Genomic DNA, 14,975 nt, shown 5'->3' with positions numbered 1-14,975 from the left:
CCCTCTACCAAAGTTCAGAGAGTCTCAAATCAGTTCATTCTTTTGGATGTAGGTATTTTGGGCCATAATTACATGTGTTCTCTCAGAGAACACATAAAGAGACCTAAGTGTACATATCATGTACATGCATGTTCAGTTGTGTCTGACTCTTTGCAAACCCATGAATGGTAGCCCACCAGGCTCCCACCTGGGAAGCAGGGCTCCAATAATTATTGCCAAGCAGAGAGCAGAACCCTGAAAGAATGGTCCTCGCACAGGTATGTTTGATCAAGAACAGAGGGTCTGGAAATGGATGAAACAGGAGATTTTTTTCTCGGGAGCAGGTGGGTTGATGGCAAAGGCACAGTGCTAATTAATGTTTTAGACTGTAGATAACCAGAGGGTTAAGAGGATTATCCTAGGGGAGAGAAATGGAAATGGAGGACAGCAGGAAGAAACATGTGGTGGCTGCTCCTAAGCTGCCTCACTCACTCCATGATTTCACCTCATTCTGGCAATGGCTTGTGATATCTTGAACTGCAAGATCATTCTTACTCAGTCTAATTGGCTCCCTGATAATGAATAAATTAATAATAGAAGTGACTCTCTGATTTGGATTCTTTTCAAAGCAACCTAGGCATGCTCTTCAAGAGTAAGTCAGATGGACACATAGACAGAAGGAGACCTACAGGAAATTCAGACAGTAGGAAACTTACACCGTAAGGAACGGAATATGGGCCCTTACTCATAGGTTAGTCACACTGATATTTATGTTTATGCCTCAGAGGTGCTTCTTCAGAATTATGAGCCTGCAATTTAAGCTTGCTGACACTAGGGGGCAACTGTGTGCATGATTGCCTGTGGTTCTCTACTCAAGCCTTCCAGATACTAAATAGTATCTTAACTTGGTAGTACAATTATCTTCAAAGTGTTGCTAAACTCTCTGGACTTTGGGTGTCTTGGTGTCAAAGTTGTGACTGCAGTTTTTTTCAGTTTAGAAAGGCATTTTTATTATAACTCTTCTTCAGCTTCTGGAGAAACCACCTGCACACACACACTCATGCACATGTACTTTAAGTATGAAGTGCTTGAAGTAGTTTTCCCCATGATCATAGAACTAGGACAAGGGCAAGATCAAGAATTATCCCCAGTATATACCAATTCCATTCAAGAACTTCTTTCCCTCTGGGTTTCATTTTGGTTTTGTTTTTACAGAAGGAAAAATGAAGAAATGTTATCACTAACCCTTTGTCTCTGGTGCTTCCCTATCTCTGAGTCAAATTCCATAGCACTTTTACTTGACATTTTATCCTCTTGAAGGTAGACTGGCCCTTTCCTTTCCTTATCAGACTGCTGACCACTGGGCTGAGTGGCATCTATGTTGTACATCACTGATTTCTTAGTTGATTTTCCTTAATGGTAGGTTTTAATCTACCTTAGACAAGATTTTCTTTATAATAAAGTAGAATATATGACCTGATAATGTGAAAAATCAACTTCAACTCATTAATCAGAGAATATACAGGAGTAGGACACATTTTTATTAAAATGATATTGACTCCTGAGGTCAGTGTGTTTCCTCAAACATACCTAATCTTTCTCTAGCCTTTTTGTTGTTACACTGACATCTTTGGAAAGTTTGATCTTTGACTGGCCCTTAGAGTTTAGCTACATGGCTACCAGGTCGAGGGAGCATCATGAGTCATGGTGGATTTCCTCAGAAAGGAATAATGCTGACTTTCTTCCCTAGACCTACACCAGAAGTGCTCAAGCTTTTTACTGAAGAGGAGAAAGAAAAGGAACTCCAAGCTACGAAGCCATTAAAATAGCTTAAGGATGATACAGAGAACAAAATTATCTCGAATAAAATAAATTCCTCGAGATATCTATAAGCTTCTGTCCTGTCTCATTCTTGTAATAGGAATTCCAGCCTCATCCTGAGCAGTCTTCCATCTAGTGCCTTTTCTACCTGGACACACTAAGTTTGTTTTTTCTTAAGTGACCTGTTTCCTATCCACAATTTTAATCTCTCTCTCTCTCCACATAGTCTTGTCTTTTCTTGATTTTTTAAAATGGAAATTTCTGGGCTTTTCAATCTCTAGGTTTTCCTTAGGTATCCCAGGACAAAGTTGCAAAAAACAGAAAAGAGGGGCCCAACTCATCTTAGCATATTGAAAGACCAAATCCAGTATCGATCTTTTCAGTTCAGTTCAGTCACGCAGTCGTGTCCGACCCTTTGCAACCCCATGAACTGCAGCACACCAGGCCTCCCTGTCCACCACCAACTCCCAGAGTTCACCCAAACCCATGTCCATCGAGTCAGTGATGCCATCCAACCATCTCATCCTCTGTCGTTCCCTTCTCCTCCCGCCCCCAATCCTACCCAGCATTAGGGTCTTTTCCAATGAGTCAACTCTTTGCATGAGGTGGCCAAAGTATTGGAGTTTCAGCTTCAACATCAGTCCTTCCAATGAACAACCAGGACTGATCTCCTTTAGGATGGACTGGTTGGATATTCTTGCAGTCCAAGGGACTCTCAAGAGTCTTCTCCAACACCGCAGTTCAAAAGCATCAATTCTGCGATGCTCAGCTTTCTTGACAGTCCAACTCTCACATCCATACATGACCACTGGAAAAACCATAGCCTTGACTAGACGGACTTTTGTTGGCAAAGTAATGTCTCTGCTTTTAAATATGCTATCTAGGTTGGCCATAACCTTCCTTCCAAGGAGTAAGCATCTTTTAATTTCATGGCTACAATCACCATCAGCAGTGATTTTGGAGCCCCAAAAAATAAAGTCTGACACTGTTTCCCCATATATTTCCCATGAAGTGATGGGACCAGATGCCATGATCTTAGTTTTCTGAACATTGAGCTTTAAGCCAACTTTTTCACTCTCCTCTTTCACCTTCATCAAGAGGCTCTTTAGTTCTTCTTCGCTTTCTGCCATAAGGGTGGTGTCATCTGCATATCTGAGGTTATTGATATTTCTCCCGGCAATCTTAATTCCAGCTTGTGTTTCTTCCAGCCCAGCATTTCGCATGATGTACTCTGCATATAAGTTAAATAAGCAGGGTGTCAATATACAGCCTTGACGTACTCCTTTTCCTATTTAGAACCAATCTGTTGTTCCATGTCCAGTTCTAACTGTTGCTTCCTGACCTGCATACAGGTTTCTCAAGAGACAGGTCAGATGGTCTGGTATTCCCATCTCTTTCAGAATTTTCCACAGTTTATTGTGATCCACACAGTCAAAGGCTTTGGCATAGTCAATAAAGCAGAAATAGATGTTTTTCTGCAACTCTCTTGCTTTTTCGATGATCCAGTGGATATTGGCAATTTGATCTCTGGTTCCTCTGTCTTTTCTAAAACCAGCTTGAACATCTGGAAGTTCACGGTTCACGTATTGCTGAAGCCTGGCTTGGAGAATTTTGAGCATTACTTTACTAGCATGTGAGATGAGTGCAATCGTGCAGTAGTTTGAACATTCTCTGGCATTGCCTTTCTACCAATTTAAAAATGGAGTACCTCAAACTTTTCCTCTGTCTTCTAGTGGGAACTGGAGGTGACTTGCATAAAAGTGTCTTTTAAATATAATAACATCTAGCGCTTACTATATGCCAGGCACTGTTTCTAAGTGATATACATATTATATCATATGTATATATTAATATATAAAATTTATATAAATGTTGAGTATGTGTATGTATATATACATACACACATGTATCTCATTTATGTGTGTGTGTATACATAAAGACATACACACATTTTTATCAACTTATTAATCTTTACAACTCAGTAGGGATAACAACTATTACTATTCTCATTTTACTGACAAGGAAAATTGAGGTGTAAAGAGGGTACATTACTTACCCAAGGTTATAGAGGTAATGTGTGGTAAAACTGGGGGTTCTTTCTTTCTTACCTTTCTTTTTTTTTTCTTTCTCTCTCTCTCTCCCCCTCCCTCCCATTCTTTCTTTCTTCCTTCCTTTATTATTTAATTTTTTAATTAATGTATTGTTGATTTAGAAATTCTGAACTGCTATGCTAATTGCCTCTCTATATAGCAATTTTTCAGAGATTCCATTGTCTCATACCCAAGGACTTCAGCACAGTTGGAAAATGGTTTTGCTCCAGGAAAAACAGCAGCCAGAACATCTGAAGTAACTTAAAGTTATAGTGACCAATATCGTGAACTTTCTGATTTCATGCTGATTTGAAATAGATACATCCATACCTGTAGGAAAATGTACCTCAGCTTAAATAGTCTGGAAAATTTGTGTTTTACAACAGAAAGCTTATTTGTAAAAAATAAATAAATAAATAAATTGAACTAAACCAGATACAAGCTGCTAAATGACAGAAACACTGAATAATAATTTGCAATAGGCTTATTAATAATGCTATCTGTTTATGTAAAGCATTGATAGTAAGTAAATAATTTATTTTTCATAATCTTTGAAGTGAGCAGGGCAAATCTTTTTCTTCCCATTTTGTAGGTGAGGAAACTGAGGCTCAGAGAAGTTCTTACCTGTCCAAAAAGAACACCCCCCTTTATTTGTTACCTGCAGGGCTTCTTAATCTTATGAACTCAACCTCTTCTGTCACACTTAAGGCCTTTCCTCTCTTAAGGCCTTTTCTCTCTTAAGGACAAGAATAACTTGTCAAAAATCTGAAGATTATTTTTGTCTCTCTTTATTGTCTCTTTTCTAACCCCTTGTTACAAAGGCCACACCATGATTTACCATACTGAGAACCAGCAAGATGAAATAATATTCTTAAGATGGATATTTATCCATGTTTTTAACATGGAAAACTTACAGAATGTTGGAACTGTAAGTTAACTATTTTATGTTCTCCTCAGCCTATGTTACACATGAAGTCTGACGAGCAAAGGTGATATACTCAAAGACACCACAAGTTATGGGAAGAACAGCAGCCACAATCTGCATCTTCTGGCTCCTTCTGTCAATTTTTTCTCTCTACTGGCTTTTCTCCTGGTAGAGTCATGAGCTTATCTTTTCCACTAACCAGGGGAAGATTCCTTGTTTCTAAGCAAACATCAGACATGTCTTTCCCTCCACCATTCTTGAGAATCCTCAATGAGAGCACGTAGAAGTGGAGCACATGGAAGGCCACTGGAGACCTGTTTTCAGTATGAGGAAGAGCTATCAATAAATGAATTTTTAGTAATTCAATTCAACTCCTCATCATTTCCAGTACTTAGTCCATTCAAAACACTGCACTTAGCTCTTTTAAAGTTGTCTGACCAATAATATCATCCTGACTGCATTTCATCATCTTGAATATCATGAGGGAAATGTCTTATACTTATATTAAAATTAAGATAAGCTATACCTCTTTAACGGTCAACTTTCTAACCAACAAAGCAGTCCTGAGAAGAAAAATAATAATTTAGCCTAGCACATATTTTCTTAATTAATCTTCACTTGGTTCCTAGTGAACATCCCATTCTTTCTTGCATATTGCTAAAATCATGATACATTTCTGGGAATCAACCTCTAGCTATCTGCAGGAAGTGTGCAGAGTCCTCCTTCATGAAAGATGAAATAGAATTTGTCCAGTTTCATCAGTTTCCTGTTCTTCCCACTCTCTCAAAAATGAGTGAGCTTCCTGCTCTAAGACCAGTTTTCCAGAACCACTAGAAAGTAAAGCAGAGGGTAATTCCTGTCCTTAGGGAATGCCTGTACTAATGGAGTAAACTTAGCAGAGATGGATAGTGAATATAAATACAGAGATGCAAACTGACCTGTAGGGTGCTGATTAGAAGGACAGCCTGATGTTGAACCGAGTAGTTGAGGGTAGGTTGGATGACCTGAGTTCCACACTCTTGCCCTTAACCTTAACCCCAGCCCTCCACTGTCATGTGCCCTGAGTAGACTCTGCTGTCTCTATCCCCCACAGCTATGGACATGGATGGAAGACCTTCAGAAGGAGATGCTGGAGGATGTCTGTGCAGACTCTGTGGATGCGGTCCAGGAACTGATCAAGCAGTTCCAGCAGCAGCAGACCGCCACTCTGGATGCCACACTTAATGTCATCAAGGAGGGCGAAGACCTTATCCAGCAACTCAGGTCAGCGCCTCCCTCCCTGGGGGAGCCCAGCGAGGCCAGGTCAGCATGGGCGGTGCTTTCCAGTGGGAAATGCCTTGGACTAGACACGAGATAAGTCATCATGTCCTGGTCTTGGCTCAGCTGCAGCCAGCTTTGTGGTCTTGTGTGAGCTTCAGTTTCTCCATCTGTCAGATATAAAAATGCCTACACCATACCCAACTTGAATTTAGAATGAAATAGTCAGTGGAAAAGCTCTTATGTTTCAAAGAATTATGTATCATTGAAGATGTTATTCAGTGATCAATAAGTAATATAAATACAATAAAAATTTAGCAGTATTCAATAGAAAATAAACAGCATCTTCATTAAGAATGATGGCATATTTGATCATGTGAAGAAATAGCCAGTATGGAACATAGTGTTATTTGGCATCTGGTCTTGGGCTGATTCTGAATTTCAGTGCTCCGGTCAGTAATATGTGACCCCAAACAGTTGCCTGTGGCCTCATGCGAATGTATAGAGTGTGTGATGTGTCCTACTCTGCCCTCTGCTTACCCACATATGTCCTTTCTACCATTCCTTGGTACCCAGAAAATAAAACTCCTTCTCTATTGCCCTAAACAAATATAGCTAAGAATGAATCTTAGAAAATCCTGTCTGACACCTTATATTCATTTATAATGATCCACCCCATTGCCTCCTTTCTATTTGCATCAATATCTAGTTTCCTGTCCCTGTCAAGGGCATCAGCTCCTCAGATAAAATATCATGAGGCCTTGAGCAAGCCCTCAGCAACTGGCCATGTGCCCAGGTGATATGTAAATAGGATTTGATGGCACTAATGATGTCTGCCTGCGGGGACTTGTTCCTATCCCCAAATCACTGAGTGCTGGGACCTCTGCCAGCTCCAGATAGTAATAATCTCATCAACAAGACCCAGGACAATCCTGAGGCCAGAGGGAATTACTTCAGTTGGAGAGGGCTTCCTCCCACCCCCCCACCCCCAAACCAGTTGTCCAATTAAATAAACAATAAGAACTTAGCTTAAGATAGCCCTGGCATGTTTTTCTGTTGGATTGATCATTTCTATTTCAAACATTCACACGCCATGTTCTGAGTCCTCCTATTGCATACTAACAAGACAGCCTCTTTCCTTTCTTCCCCTGGTTCATCTTCATGAATGTATAATACATGACAGTTTTGTCTGCCTACCTAGGAAATGCCACTGTTATTTGCTTCTGAGGAAAATTCCAAATAATGAGCAGTCACTTAACCTCTCTGGGCCTCAGCTGTTTCATCTGTGTGATTTAAAGAGTTCACTCTAGGAGCTTGTCAACTGTAGAATTATGTAATGACTTCTGTGTTTTCTCTCCAAACGCTTTCCTCAAGCTTGGCTGGCCTCTCTGTGGGACTGAGTCTCTGGCAGATGCCCTGCTCACCTTGCACCATGCCTGAGGGCTGAAGGCTACTCAGTGTTGGTGGAGGCAATGAGATGGCTAATGCCTGTCCTACACGTTTAAGCTCTATGGATTTCGGAGAGGACCACAGGCATGTGACAAGAACCACTGGTGACTGTTCCTTCCTCCACTAGTCTGACACTCATCTAGGCTCCCTTCCTTGATATCAAGACCAGTCAAAGAAAAAAGTAAACAATCCCAAGTAGACACTGGCAGGATGCCTCACACACACCAGCACACACATCTTCCCTAGGCCTCATGACTCTTCACACTGAAACACCTAAGGTGCTTTTATATTATCTCTTAGATTCTAGTGTATATGCCAGTGACAGAGGTGCTATACAAAGGGGCCAGAAATCATCCTTTTCCTTCTGGAAGCTGAGTGATAAAGACTGAGGAGAGCCATCAGAAATAGTAGTCACATCCTCCCAATAGTACTGTTCTCAGCAAATGCACAATGTGTAGTGTTCAGTACTCCTCTTGAGTTCTTTTCATGGTTGGGGGAAGCTGTGCATGATGGGCTTTCATGCCCAAATAGGCCAAGGTGAGAAGAGAGAGACTGTAAGTTCTCTAGATGACAGAAGGGGAGGCTCTTGGCCTTGTGTTCTCTCCAGTAACAGTGTGAGCTCAGATACCATTGCTTCTGAGTCCGACACAGGCCAGAAGGACCTGGTCTTCAGAAAAGCTGCTGATGAGAGCATTCAAAACTAAGGCTTCCCCTCTGACTTCTTAGATTGTATCAGAAACCAAGATGTCATGAGATAATGAATGTGCCTGTTTCTTTCAAGTCTAGGGGCTCTAGCTTACTCACTCAAGGCCCTATAGAATCTAAACTTATTGAATTCCAGTTTTTCTATTGTAATGGTCTCTTTGGAGGTGTTACCACCTCGCTTGTCTCAGCAGATCAATGTTTATCTCGATCAATGTTTATCTCTTTATTCCCTCTGTGTCGTCTCCCCTTACTGCCTTTGTATGGATCTTCTCTGCTCAGAAAGCCTACCCTTCCCATCTACTTGGTTCATCCTTTTCTTCTAACACTCAAATCAGGGCTCATCCTCTTTGAAGCCTTTGTTGATTGTTCAGCCTCTTGTGCCCTAGATTCTACTTTCCCCAACTGGACCTGTGCCCCAGTCAGAACCTGGCACATCTTTCAGAATTAACAGTCATTCATACAGCACATTCCTGGTCACAGAGTACGATCATACATGCTATCTTATTTAACAGCAGACCATGCCATGAGCAGGGCAGGGATTATTAAATCCACTTTACAGGAGACAACTGAGCCTCAGGAAGGAGATTTCCCAAGGTCACCAGCCCATGTATGTCAGAGCAGGGATTTGAGCCAGGCTTGCAGCCTGTAGACCTCAAGCTTTCCTAAGTACAGCTTGAAGCCTATTAAATAACACCAGCCATAACTTTGGCATAGAATTATAAAGGAGATGAATAGTTTTTGCAACCATGATCTCATTTGACTTTAACCATGATCCTGTGAGTTAAAACTAGGAAGGATTTTTTCCATATACTTTTAATTTGTCTACCTTTATGTATCGTGATATGTGTATTTATGTGTATATATTGAAATATGTGTATATTAGACTACATATATGTTTGGAACCATTCCACTTCATTGATATTTATAGAGCCCCTTTGCGTGTGTTATTTCGTTTGATTCCTGTCACAGTTCTGTCTGAGGAATAAGACAGCAGCTAATCTCGGAGCTACCGTGCTGCGAACCCCAAAGAGGGTACATGTATCTTTGGTTCACCTGCTAGGCAGACAGTGCCAGGCTCACAATAGGAGTCTGATAAACATCTATTGCTTGAGTGACTCTATTGATTCCCATCCCCCTTGCTGACACAAGGAAGGCTCCCTCTCCACTGTCACTTTTAATATGACAAGCCCCCTCCTTTCTCTCTCCCACTGTGCCACAGGGACTCTGCTGTGTCCAACAACAAGACGCCCCATAGTAGCTCCATCAGCCACATTGAGTCGGTGCTGCAGCAGCTGGATGACGCCCAGGTGCAAATGGAGGAGCTATTCCACGAACGCAAGATCAAGCTGGACATCTTCCTGCAGCTGCGCATCTTTGAGCAGTACACCATTGAGGTGGATGTGGGGAGGAGGTGTGGGCAGGTGGAGGGCAGGCTGCTTCCTGGCCAAGGGCACTGCCTCAGAGCTAGACTAAGAGGACTGGACAGGATTATGTATCACAATACATTTTTAGAGCTCGGCGAACTCATGTTCACCATGTTGGATTCCTTCCAGTCCCTTTCACCCCACTGCCAAGCAGAGCCTCTCTCCTCAGTCTCTGGGATTAGTCTACTGGGAAGGGTTTGTTGGTTTGCAGTGGACGCTTACTTGGCACTTTGGTTCCTGGAAGACCATGGAGTTGGTCATTTGGTGACTGAGGTAGACTTGCTAAATTCTATAGCTTCTTGAGTAGGAAGATATTAAGATTAGGGGTTGGATGGACTCACACAGCAGCCAGGAAGTCAGGAGTCAGAGGAAGGAAGACCCAAATCCTTCGTTTGCTTTCTGCTTATTAAAAAACTAAGCGTGTGCAAAGGTCATTTGCTGGTTCATCTCATCAATGCCTCAGCTCATCCTGGGAAGGTCAGAATCTAGTGTTCTGATACATTTGTGTCCTCTTTGTGATGCCTACTAATAATGTCTGTCCCACATAATACCAACCTTTTATTATTTTCTGCTGTAAGCCAGTGACTAAAGCCAGGTCAGTAGGGTTTCTGAGGTGTGAAGAACATTCAACACTTATGGCGCATTGTCCTTTTAAGGGATGGCAAATGGTTAAAAACTATGTCTTCTCTTTGCTCCTGGCTGGTGTGTTGTGAAGGAAAACCAATTCTCTGTCTACCATTCATTAAAACTTTACTTTGCATTCCCGCCATCTCCTCCAAGTTGAGGCTTCTGGGGGTCTGGGATTGATCTTCCCAACAATATCTATGGAAACTTCTGTGGAACCGGTTTAGGAAGGAAAATTATTATTTTTTCGAACCTAAGTGTTAAAGTGTTAGTTGCGCAGCGTGTCCGACTCTTTGCGACCCCATGGACTGTAGCTCGCCAGGCTCCTCTGTCCAAGGAATTCTCCAGGCATGAATACTAGAGTGGGTTGGCATTCCCTTCTCTAGGAAATCTTCCCGACACAGAGATTGAGCTTGTGTCTCCCGCATTCAGGCAGATTCTTTACCATCTGAGCCATCAGGGAAACCTTTCAAATGTTGCATGCCCCAATATTCCAGTCTCAATGTCATTTCCAACCCCTTACAGGACTAGAAAGCTGTTTTGGCAACAGATGCCCTCTTCTTCAATCCCTAGAGCAATCCTTCCTGTCTCTGACTCTGTTTTGACCTTTCTCTTCCTCACCTCTATCCTAACTTCCTAGAAGCCACTGCAAGTTTTTACTTAAAAATGTCATGTTCTAAAAGGTGCTCTTTGGACAATTTCTGAAATAAAGGAAGAGATAAGTCTTTAAATCTAGATCTTGATTATCCTTCCAACTCATTCCATAACTTCAAGTGAATTTATTTATACTTTTTATTTATAATTTATTTTGAATTGGTACTCATAGTGATTTCAGGTTGCAGATGGTATTTAAACATATATTGAAAGAACAATGAAAATGCCAATGGAAAATTAGAGATATTGTTGTGTGGAAAGGAATGAACGTGGGGTGACAAAAGTAATAAAAGAAAGAGTGGTAATTGTGAGTGAGAAATAAACAGAGGTGATGTTTGGTTGCAGTAGTGTTGGCCACAGATACTCCCACCATCCTTCCTCGACTCCATTTCACCCACTGAGAGTGAATACATCCATGAGGGAATTACGTTAGCAGGTGTGGGAATTTGGCTGTTGTGTTCATTATTTACTTTCCTATCATTCCAAGTCCACATCAAAAAATGCTTAAGGAGAAGGAAATAACTAAGGGTTTGGGTGTTAAGCTTTATTTGGTGAGATGGCTGTGGTTTTGAGGTCTGGGTTGCTGGTTTAGTTCCAGAATGGGTCAATTAGCTTCACTTCGCCGCTTGGACTGTACCCACTGACATCAGCTGGGGGCACCATTAGGATGTGTCTGCCTGCAGTGATTCTGGGACAATCCATTTCCAATCCAAAGCCTATAGAAAAAGAATATGCTTTTTTTTTTTAAGTTGACTATATATAAAATAGCTTAAAATTTGATCCTATTTAAATGTTGCAGTAGAAGAGCTTGATATTTGAATTGTACGATTGACATTTCTCAGCCTTTGTGTTGTGTAAAAGTTTCCCCTCCCACCCTGACAACTTGGACAGCTTGGTATGCAGCGAAGCTGAAGTAGGAAAGTAGTAAATGGTCTAATAAAATGAGGGAGATGAAAATAGTGAATAGGTCAAATGAGGGGGTTAAGAATTTGGTCCTGCACCCAGGTTTTAGCAGAGGTCTGGTTCCCCATTTCAGGTATGGTCCAAAACTTGGGGAAATATTGCTTTTCATCTTAGATAGAAATGAAAATCCTACCAAACCTATGGAAAATTTCTGTTTTAAGTCAGATTGTCAGAGTTATATTTGAGGGTGATGAGATTATTTCAAATGCCAACTAGTGTTTCACTGTGGGGGTAAAAGGCAAACTTCTAGAGAAGATTCAGAGTGTGAAACTGAGGGTGGTTTCTGTACTGAGAGATGTGTGGAGCTGATATAAGCCAGGGCAGAGGCTGTCACTGCAGGACCTACAGCTATGGTTTCTTTCCCTAAAGGAAGGCACTTGATGGACATACTCAGAATTCCTAGGGATTACTGAAAACCAGTGCAGGCCTGCCCCTGACATCTGGGGAGTCTAAGTTAAGACTCCTTAACCATGTCACTGATGGCTGGCATGGGCTAATTAATTTTAAAATTAAGATAACACATGAGTTGCTGCACTACTTTCCTTTTACTTAATTATATGGCTCCCAGAGTACCTGGGATGGGGTTGAGGGTACCCAGCTGAGTGACACTTATCCCGAATGTATTAGGCAAAAGTTAAAAAACCAAGACTGCATTCCTGATATGCCTTCTTCATATCCCGGGAGACCAGAAGCAATGACACACAGATATTCTATAAAGTTTTTTCCCTGTAAGTTCAGCCTCCTTCTGTGAAAGATATGTTATAAGAAATAGTTGTAATAGAAAAGACAGTTCACCAAATGCAAATAGTCTTTATCTTGTGATGGTAAGAATATGGAAAATTTCTTCTTTTTGATGCTTCCATGCATTTCACCTTTTATGCAATTAATTAGAATGATTGGAAAGAAATAAAATATTTTTAGAAACAGGAACAAGCCAGTGGTCTCCAAACTCCTTTGATTATACACACTCAATAAACTATTTTTGAACTTTCAGCTCTCTACATATGCATCTATATTAGCTTATAAATTATGTACATATTCTACTGTCACTAATAATCTCAAAATTCACTGCGCCCTTAGGGTGAATGAAGCTTGACTTTTTCATTAGAAGCTGCAGTTCTGTATTTCAAATAGTATTCTTGATAATTTTCAATTATTTTTTGGTCTGGCTTCTTGACAGATCTGATTAGATTGTCATTGTTTCTTTACCCCATCATGTGGCTGCCAAAGAGTTGAGTTCTCTTGAGCTTTCATGATCAGTATTATCTTCAAACTATAGTTTCTTTGAGGAACCTTGTTAAGCCACATGTCTTTTGTGAAGGGTAGTTTAGTTAAAACTAGATAATAGATAAGTCCCTTTAACTGGGCACATGAAAAGAGCAATAATTTGAAATATGCTGAAAGCAGCTGAACAGATGAGCCAGAAAGTCCAGCTGTATTGAGGTACTTCCTTTGTCCCCTGAGGAGCCCTCCCACCACACCATCTGCCCTGTGGTACGAGTGAGAGTCTGGGATCAGTATGCTATGAAAGTCCAGGGAAATGTTGTATTTTTTTTTTAGTAGTTTGATCAAATATGTGTGCATATAATATATATGTACATACATATGCTTATTTATATACTTAGAATTTTTCTATTTGTTATCAGTGGGCAATCTTGGGCACCCCTTGGGATGAGCATACCCATACTGGAGAGTACTAGGAATGACACCAAGAAAGATAACCTATACGAGGGACTTTATAAAAATGGGCCACAGTTATAATCTTTCTTTTAAATTTCTGACTCTGTAATTACAATCAAAGTTTTTTCAATGTACCTGAAAATTAATCTGCACAGTTTATCAGAGTAAGGAGTGGAATAGCAGCTCTAAATCCATGGGGTTCATATTGGGATAGGCTGGGGCCAGGCTGAGGCTAGAGAAAAATGGCCTTCAAGGAGGAAAATTCTTCCTAGAGGAGAGAGAGCTGATTGTTATTCACTGGTAGTATCAAGTCTGTGTTTGGTTGTATGCAGAGGCCTTTTATGTTTTATACTTGAGTGAGATTGTTCAGTCAGCCTTTTACCTAACAGAAATTCAACTTGATAAACATTTAGTGAGCACCTACTATGTCTCAAAAATTATTTTGGAAACTGAGGATGAAACTGTCCCTGCTCTCAGGGGGCTAGTTGGGAAGAACCACAGAAACAGAACCATCCCATAGTGATGATCTATGACACAGACAGGCTTACAGGTCAATGAGAACACTGAGACAAGAATGCTTGGCTTTTCAGGCTACCCGTGGAAGGTTTCCCAGTAAGATGACACCTGGAGGGCAGGTAAAAATTGATGGCCAGGGTTTGGCATCTCTGAAGAATGCCATCCAGCCTCTACCAGACTATCTCCAGATCCCAGAAGCAGAGTTCAGGAGAGGAGGGAACTCAGGATCTCATTGTTGTGTTGAACCAAGATCTCCTTCTGCCCTTTCCTCCTGCTTCTGCTCTCTGGAGAAACAGAGCAAATCTGCTCCCTCTTTTTGGAAGCTTTAAAAATACTTGAAAATGTTCGTCATAGGCCTCTTCCTTTATCCAGAAAGTGTTGAGATTGTGAAAGTTATTTCTGCAGTCCCCTCTGACTCTAAAATGTCGAATACTACTTCTCTTCACTGTTAGACCTTTTCTGGGGATATAGCCCCAGTGTTCTCCCCACTTCCTGGGTTCACATTGTTGCCTCATTGCTCCCCGGTGGCTAGACTCCAGTTATCCACAGTGGCTTATACCCCCAGCCCCACCAGCCCTGGGGGAGCTGTGTGTCCAAAACACTGGTGTTCTACACACTCAGCCCAAGAGATGTTTCTATGACTTCATCACCTGTCCTGTTGACGCTTCTGCTCCCTTAAAAGCCCCTGGCTGTTTTTTCAGGGTACATGTTTCCAATACACTGACTTTTAAAAAATTTTAAAGGAAATCGTTTTATATATTTTTCCTCTCAAATTTTACTCTCTTTTTTCTGGCCCAGTTCTTCAGCCTATCAAAATATATTTAATTTATTATTGCTATCAGTGTTTCAACAATTTGAAATATTGGCCAGGTCAGGCAGGGCTCTGTA

General features: G+C 41.1%; 1 protein-coding gene across 7 annotated transcripts in view; it reads left to right on the top strand.

Moving 5' to 3' along the window:
• Positions 1-14,975, top strand: part of KALRN (kalirin RhoGEF kinase) — a 683,494-nt gene that overhangs the window by 367,062 nt on the left and 301,457 nt on the right. For all 7 annotated transcript variants that reach the window (XM_081571703.1, XM_081571704.1, XM_081571705.1 and 4 more), the window contains exons 12-13: positions 5,909-6,117; positions 9,446-9,620. In XM_081571703.1, the coding sequence (XP_081427829.1) occupies positions 5,909-6,117; positions 9,446-9,620 (384 nt within the window). The remainder of the gene's footprint in view (positions 1-5,908; positions 6,118-9,445; positions 9,621-14,975) is intronic.

This window comes from Giraffa tippelskirchi, chromosome 2, assembly GCF_054371585.1.
Source record: "Giraffa tippelskirchi isolate mGirTip1 chromosome 2, T2T-mGirTip1v1.2.pri, whole genome shotgun sequence".
NCBI classification, from domain to species: domain Eukaryota; kingdom Metazoa; phylum Chordata; class Mammalia; order Artiodactyla; family Giraffidae; genus Giraffa; species Giraffa tippelskirchi.
The sequence above is the reverse complement of the archived record's forward strand: the minus strand, read 5'-3'. Positions and strand labels throughout refer to the sequence as shown.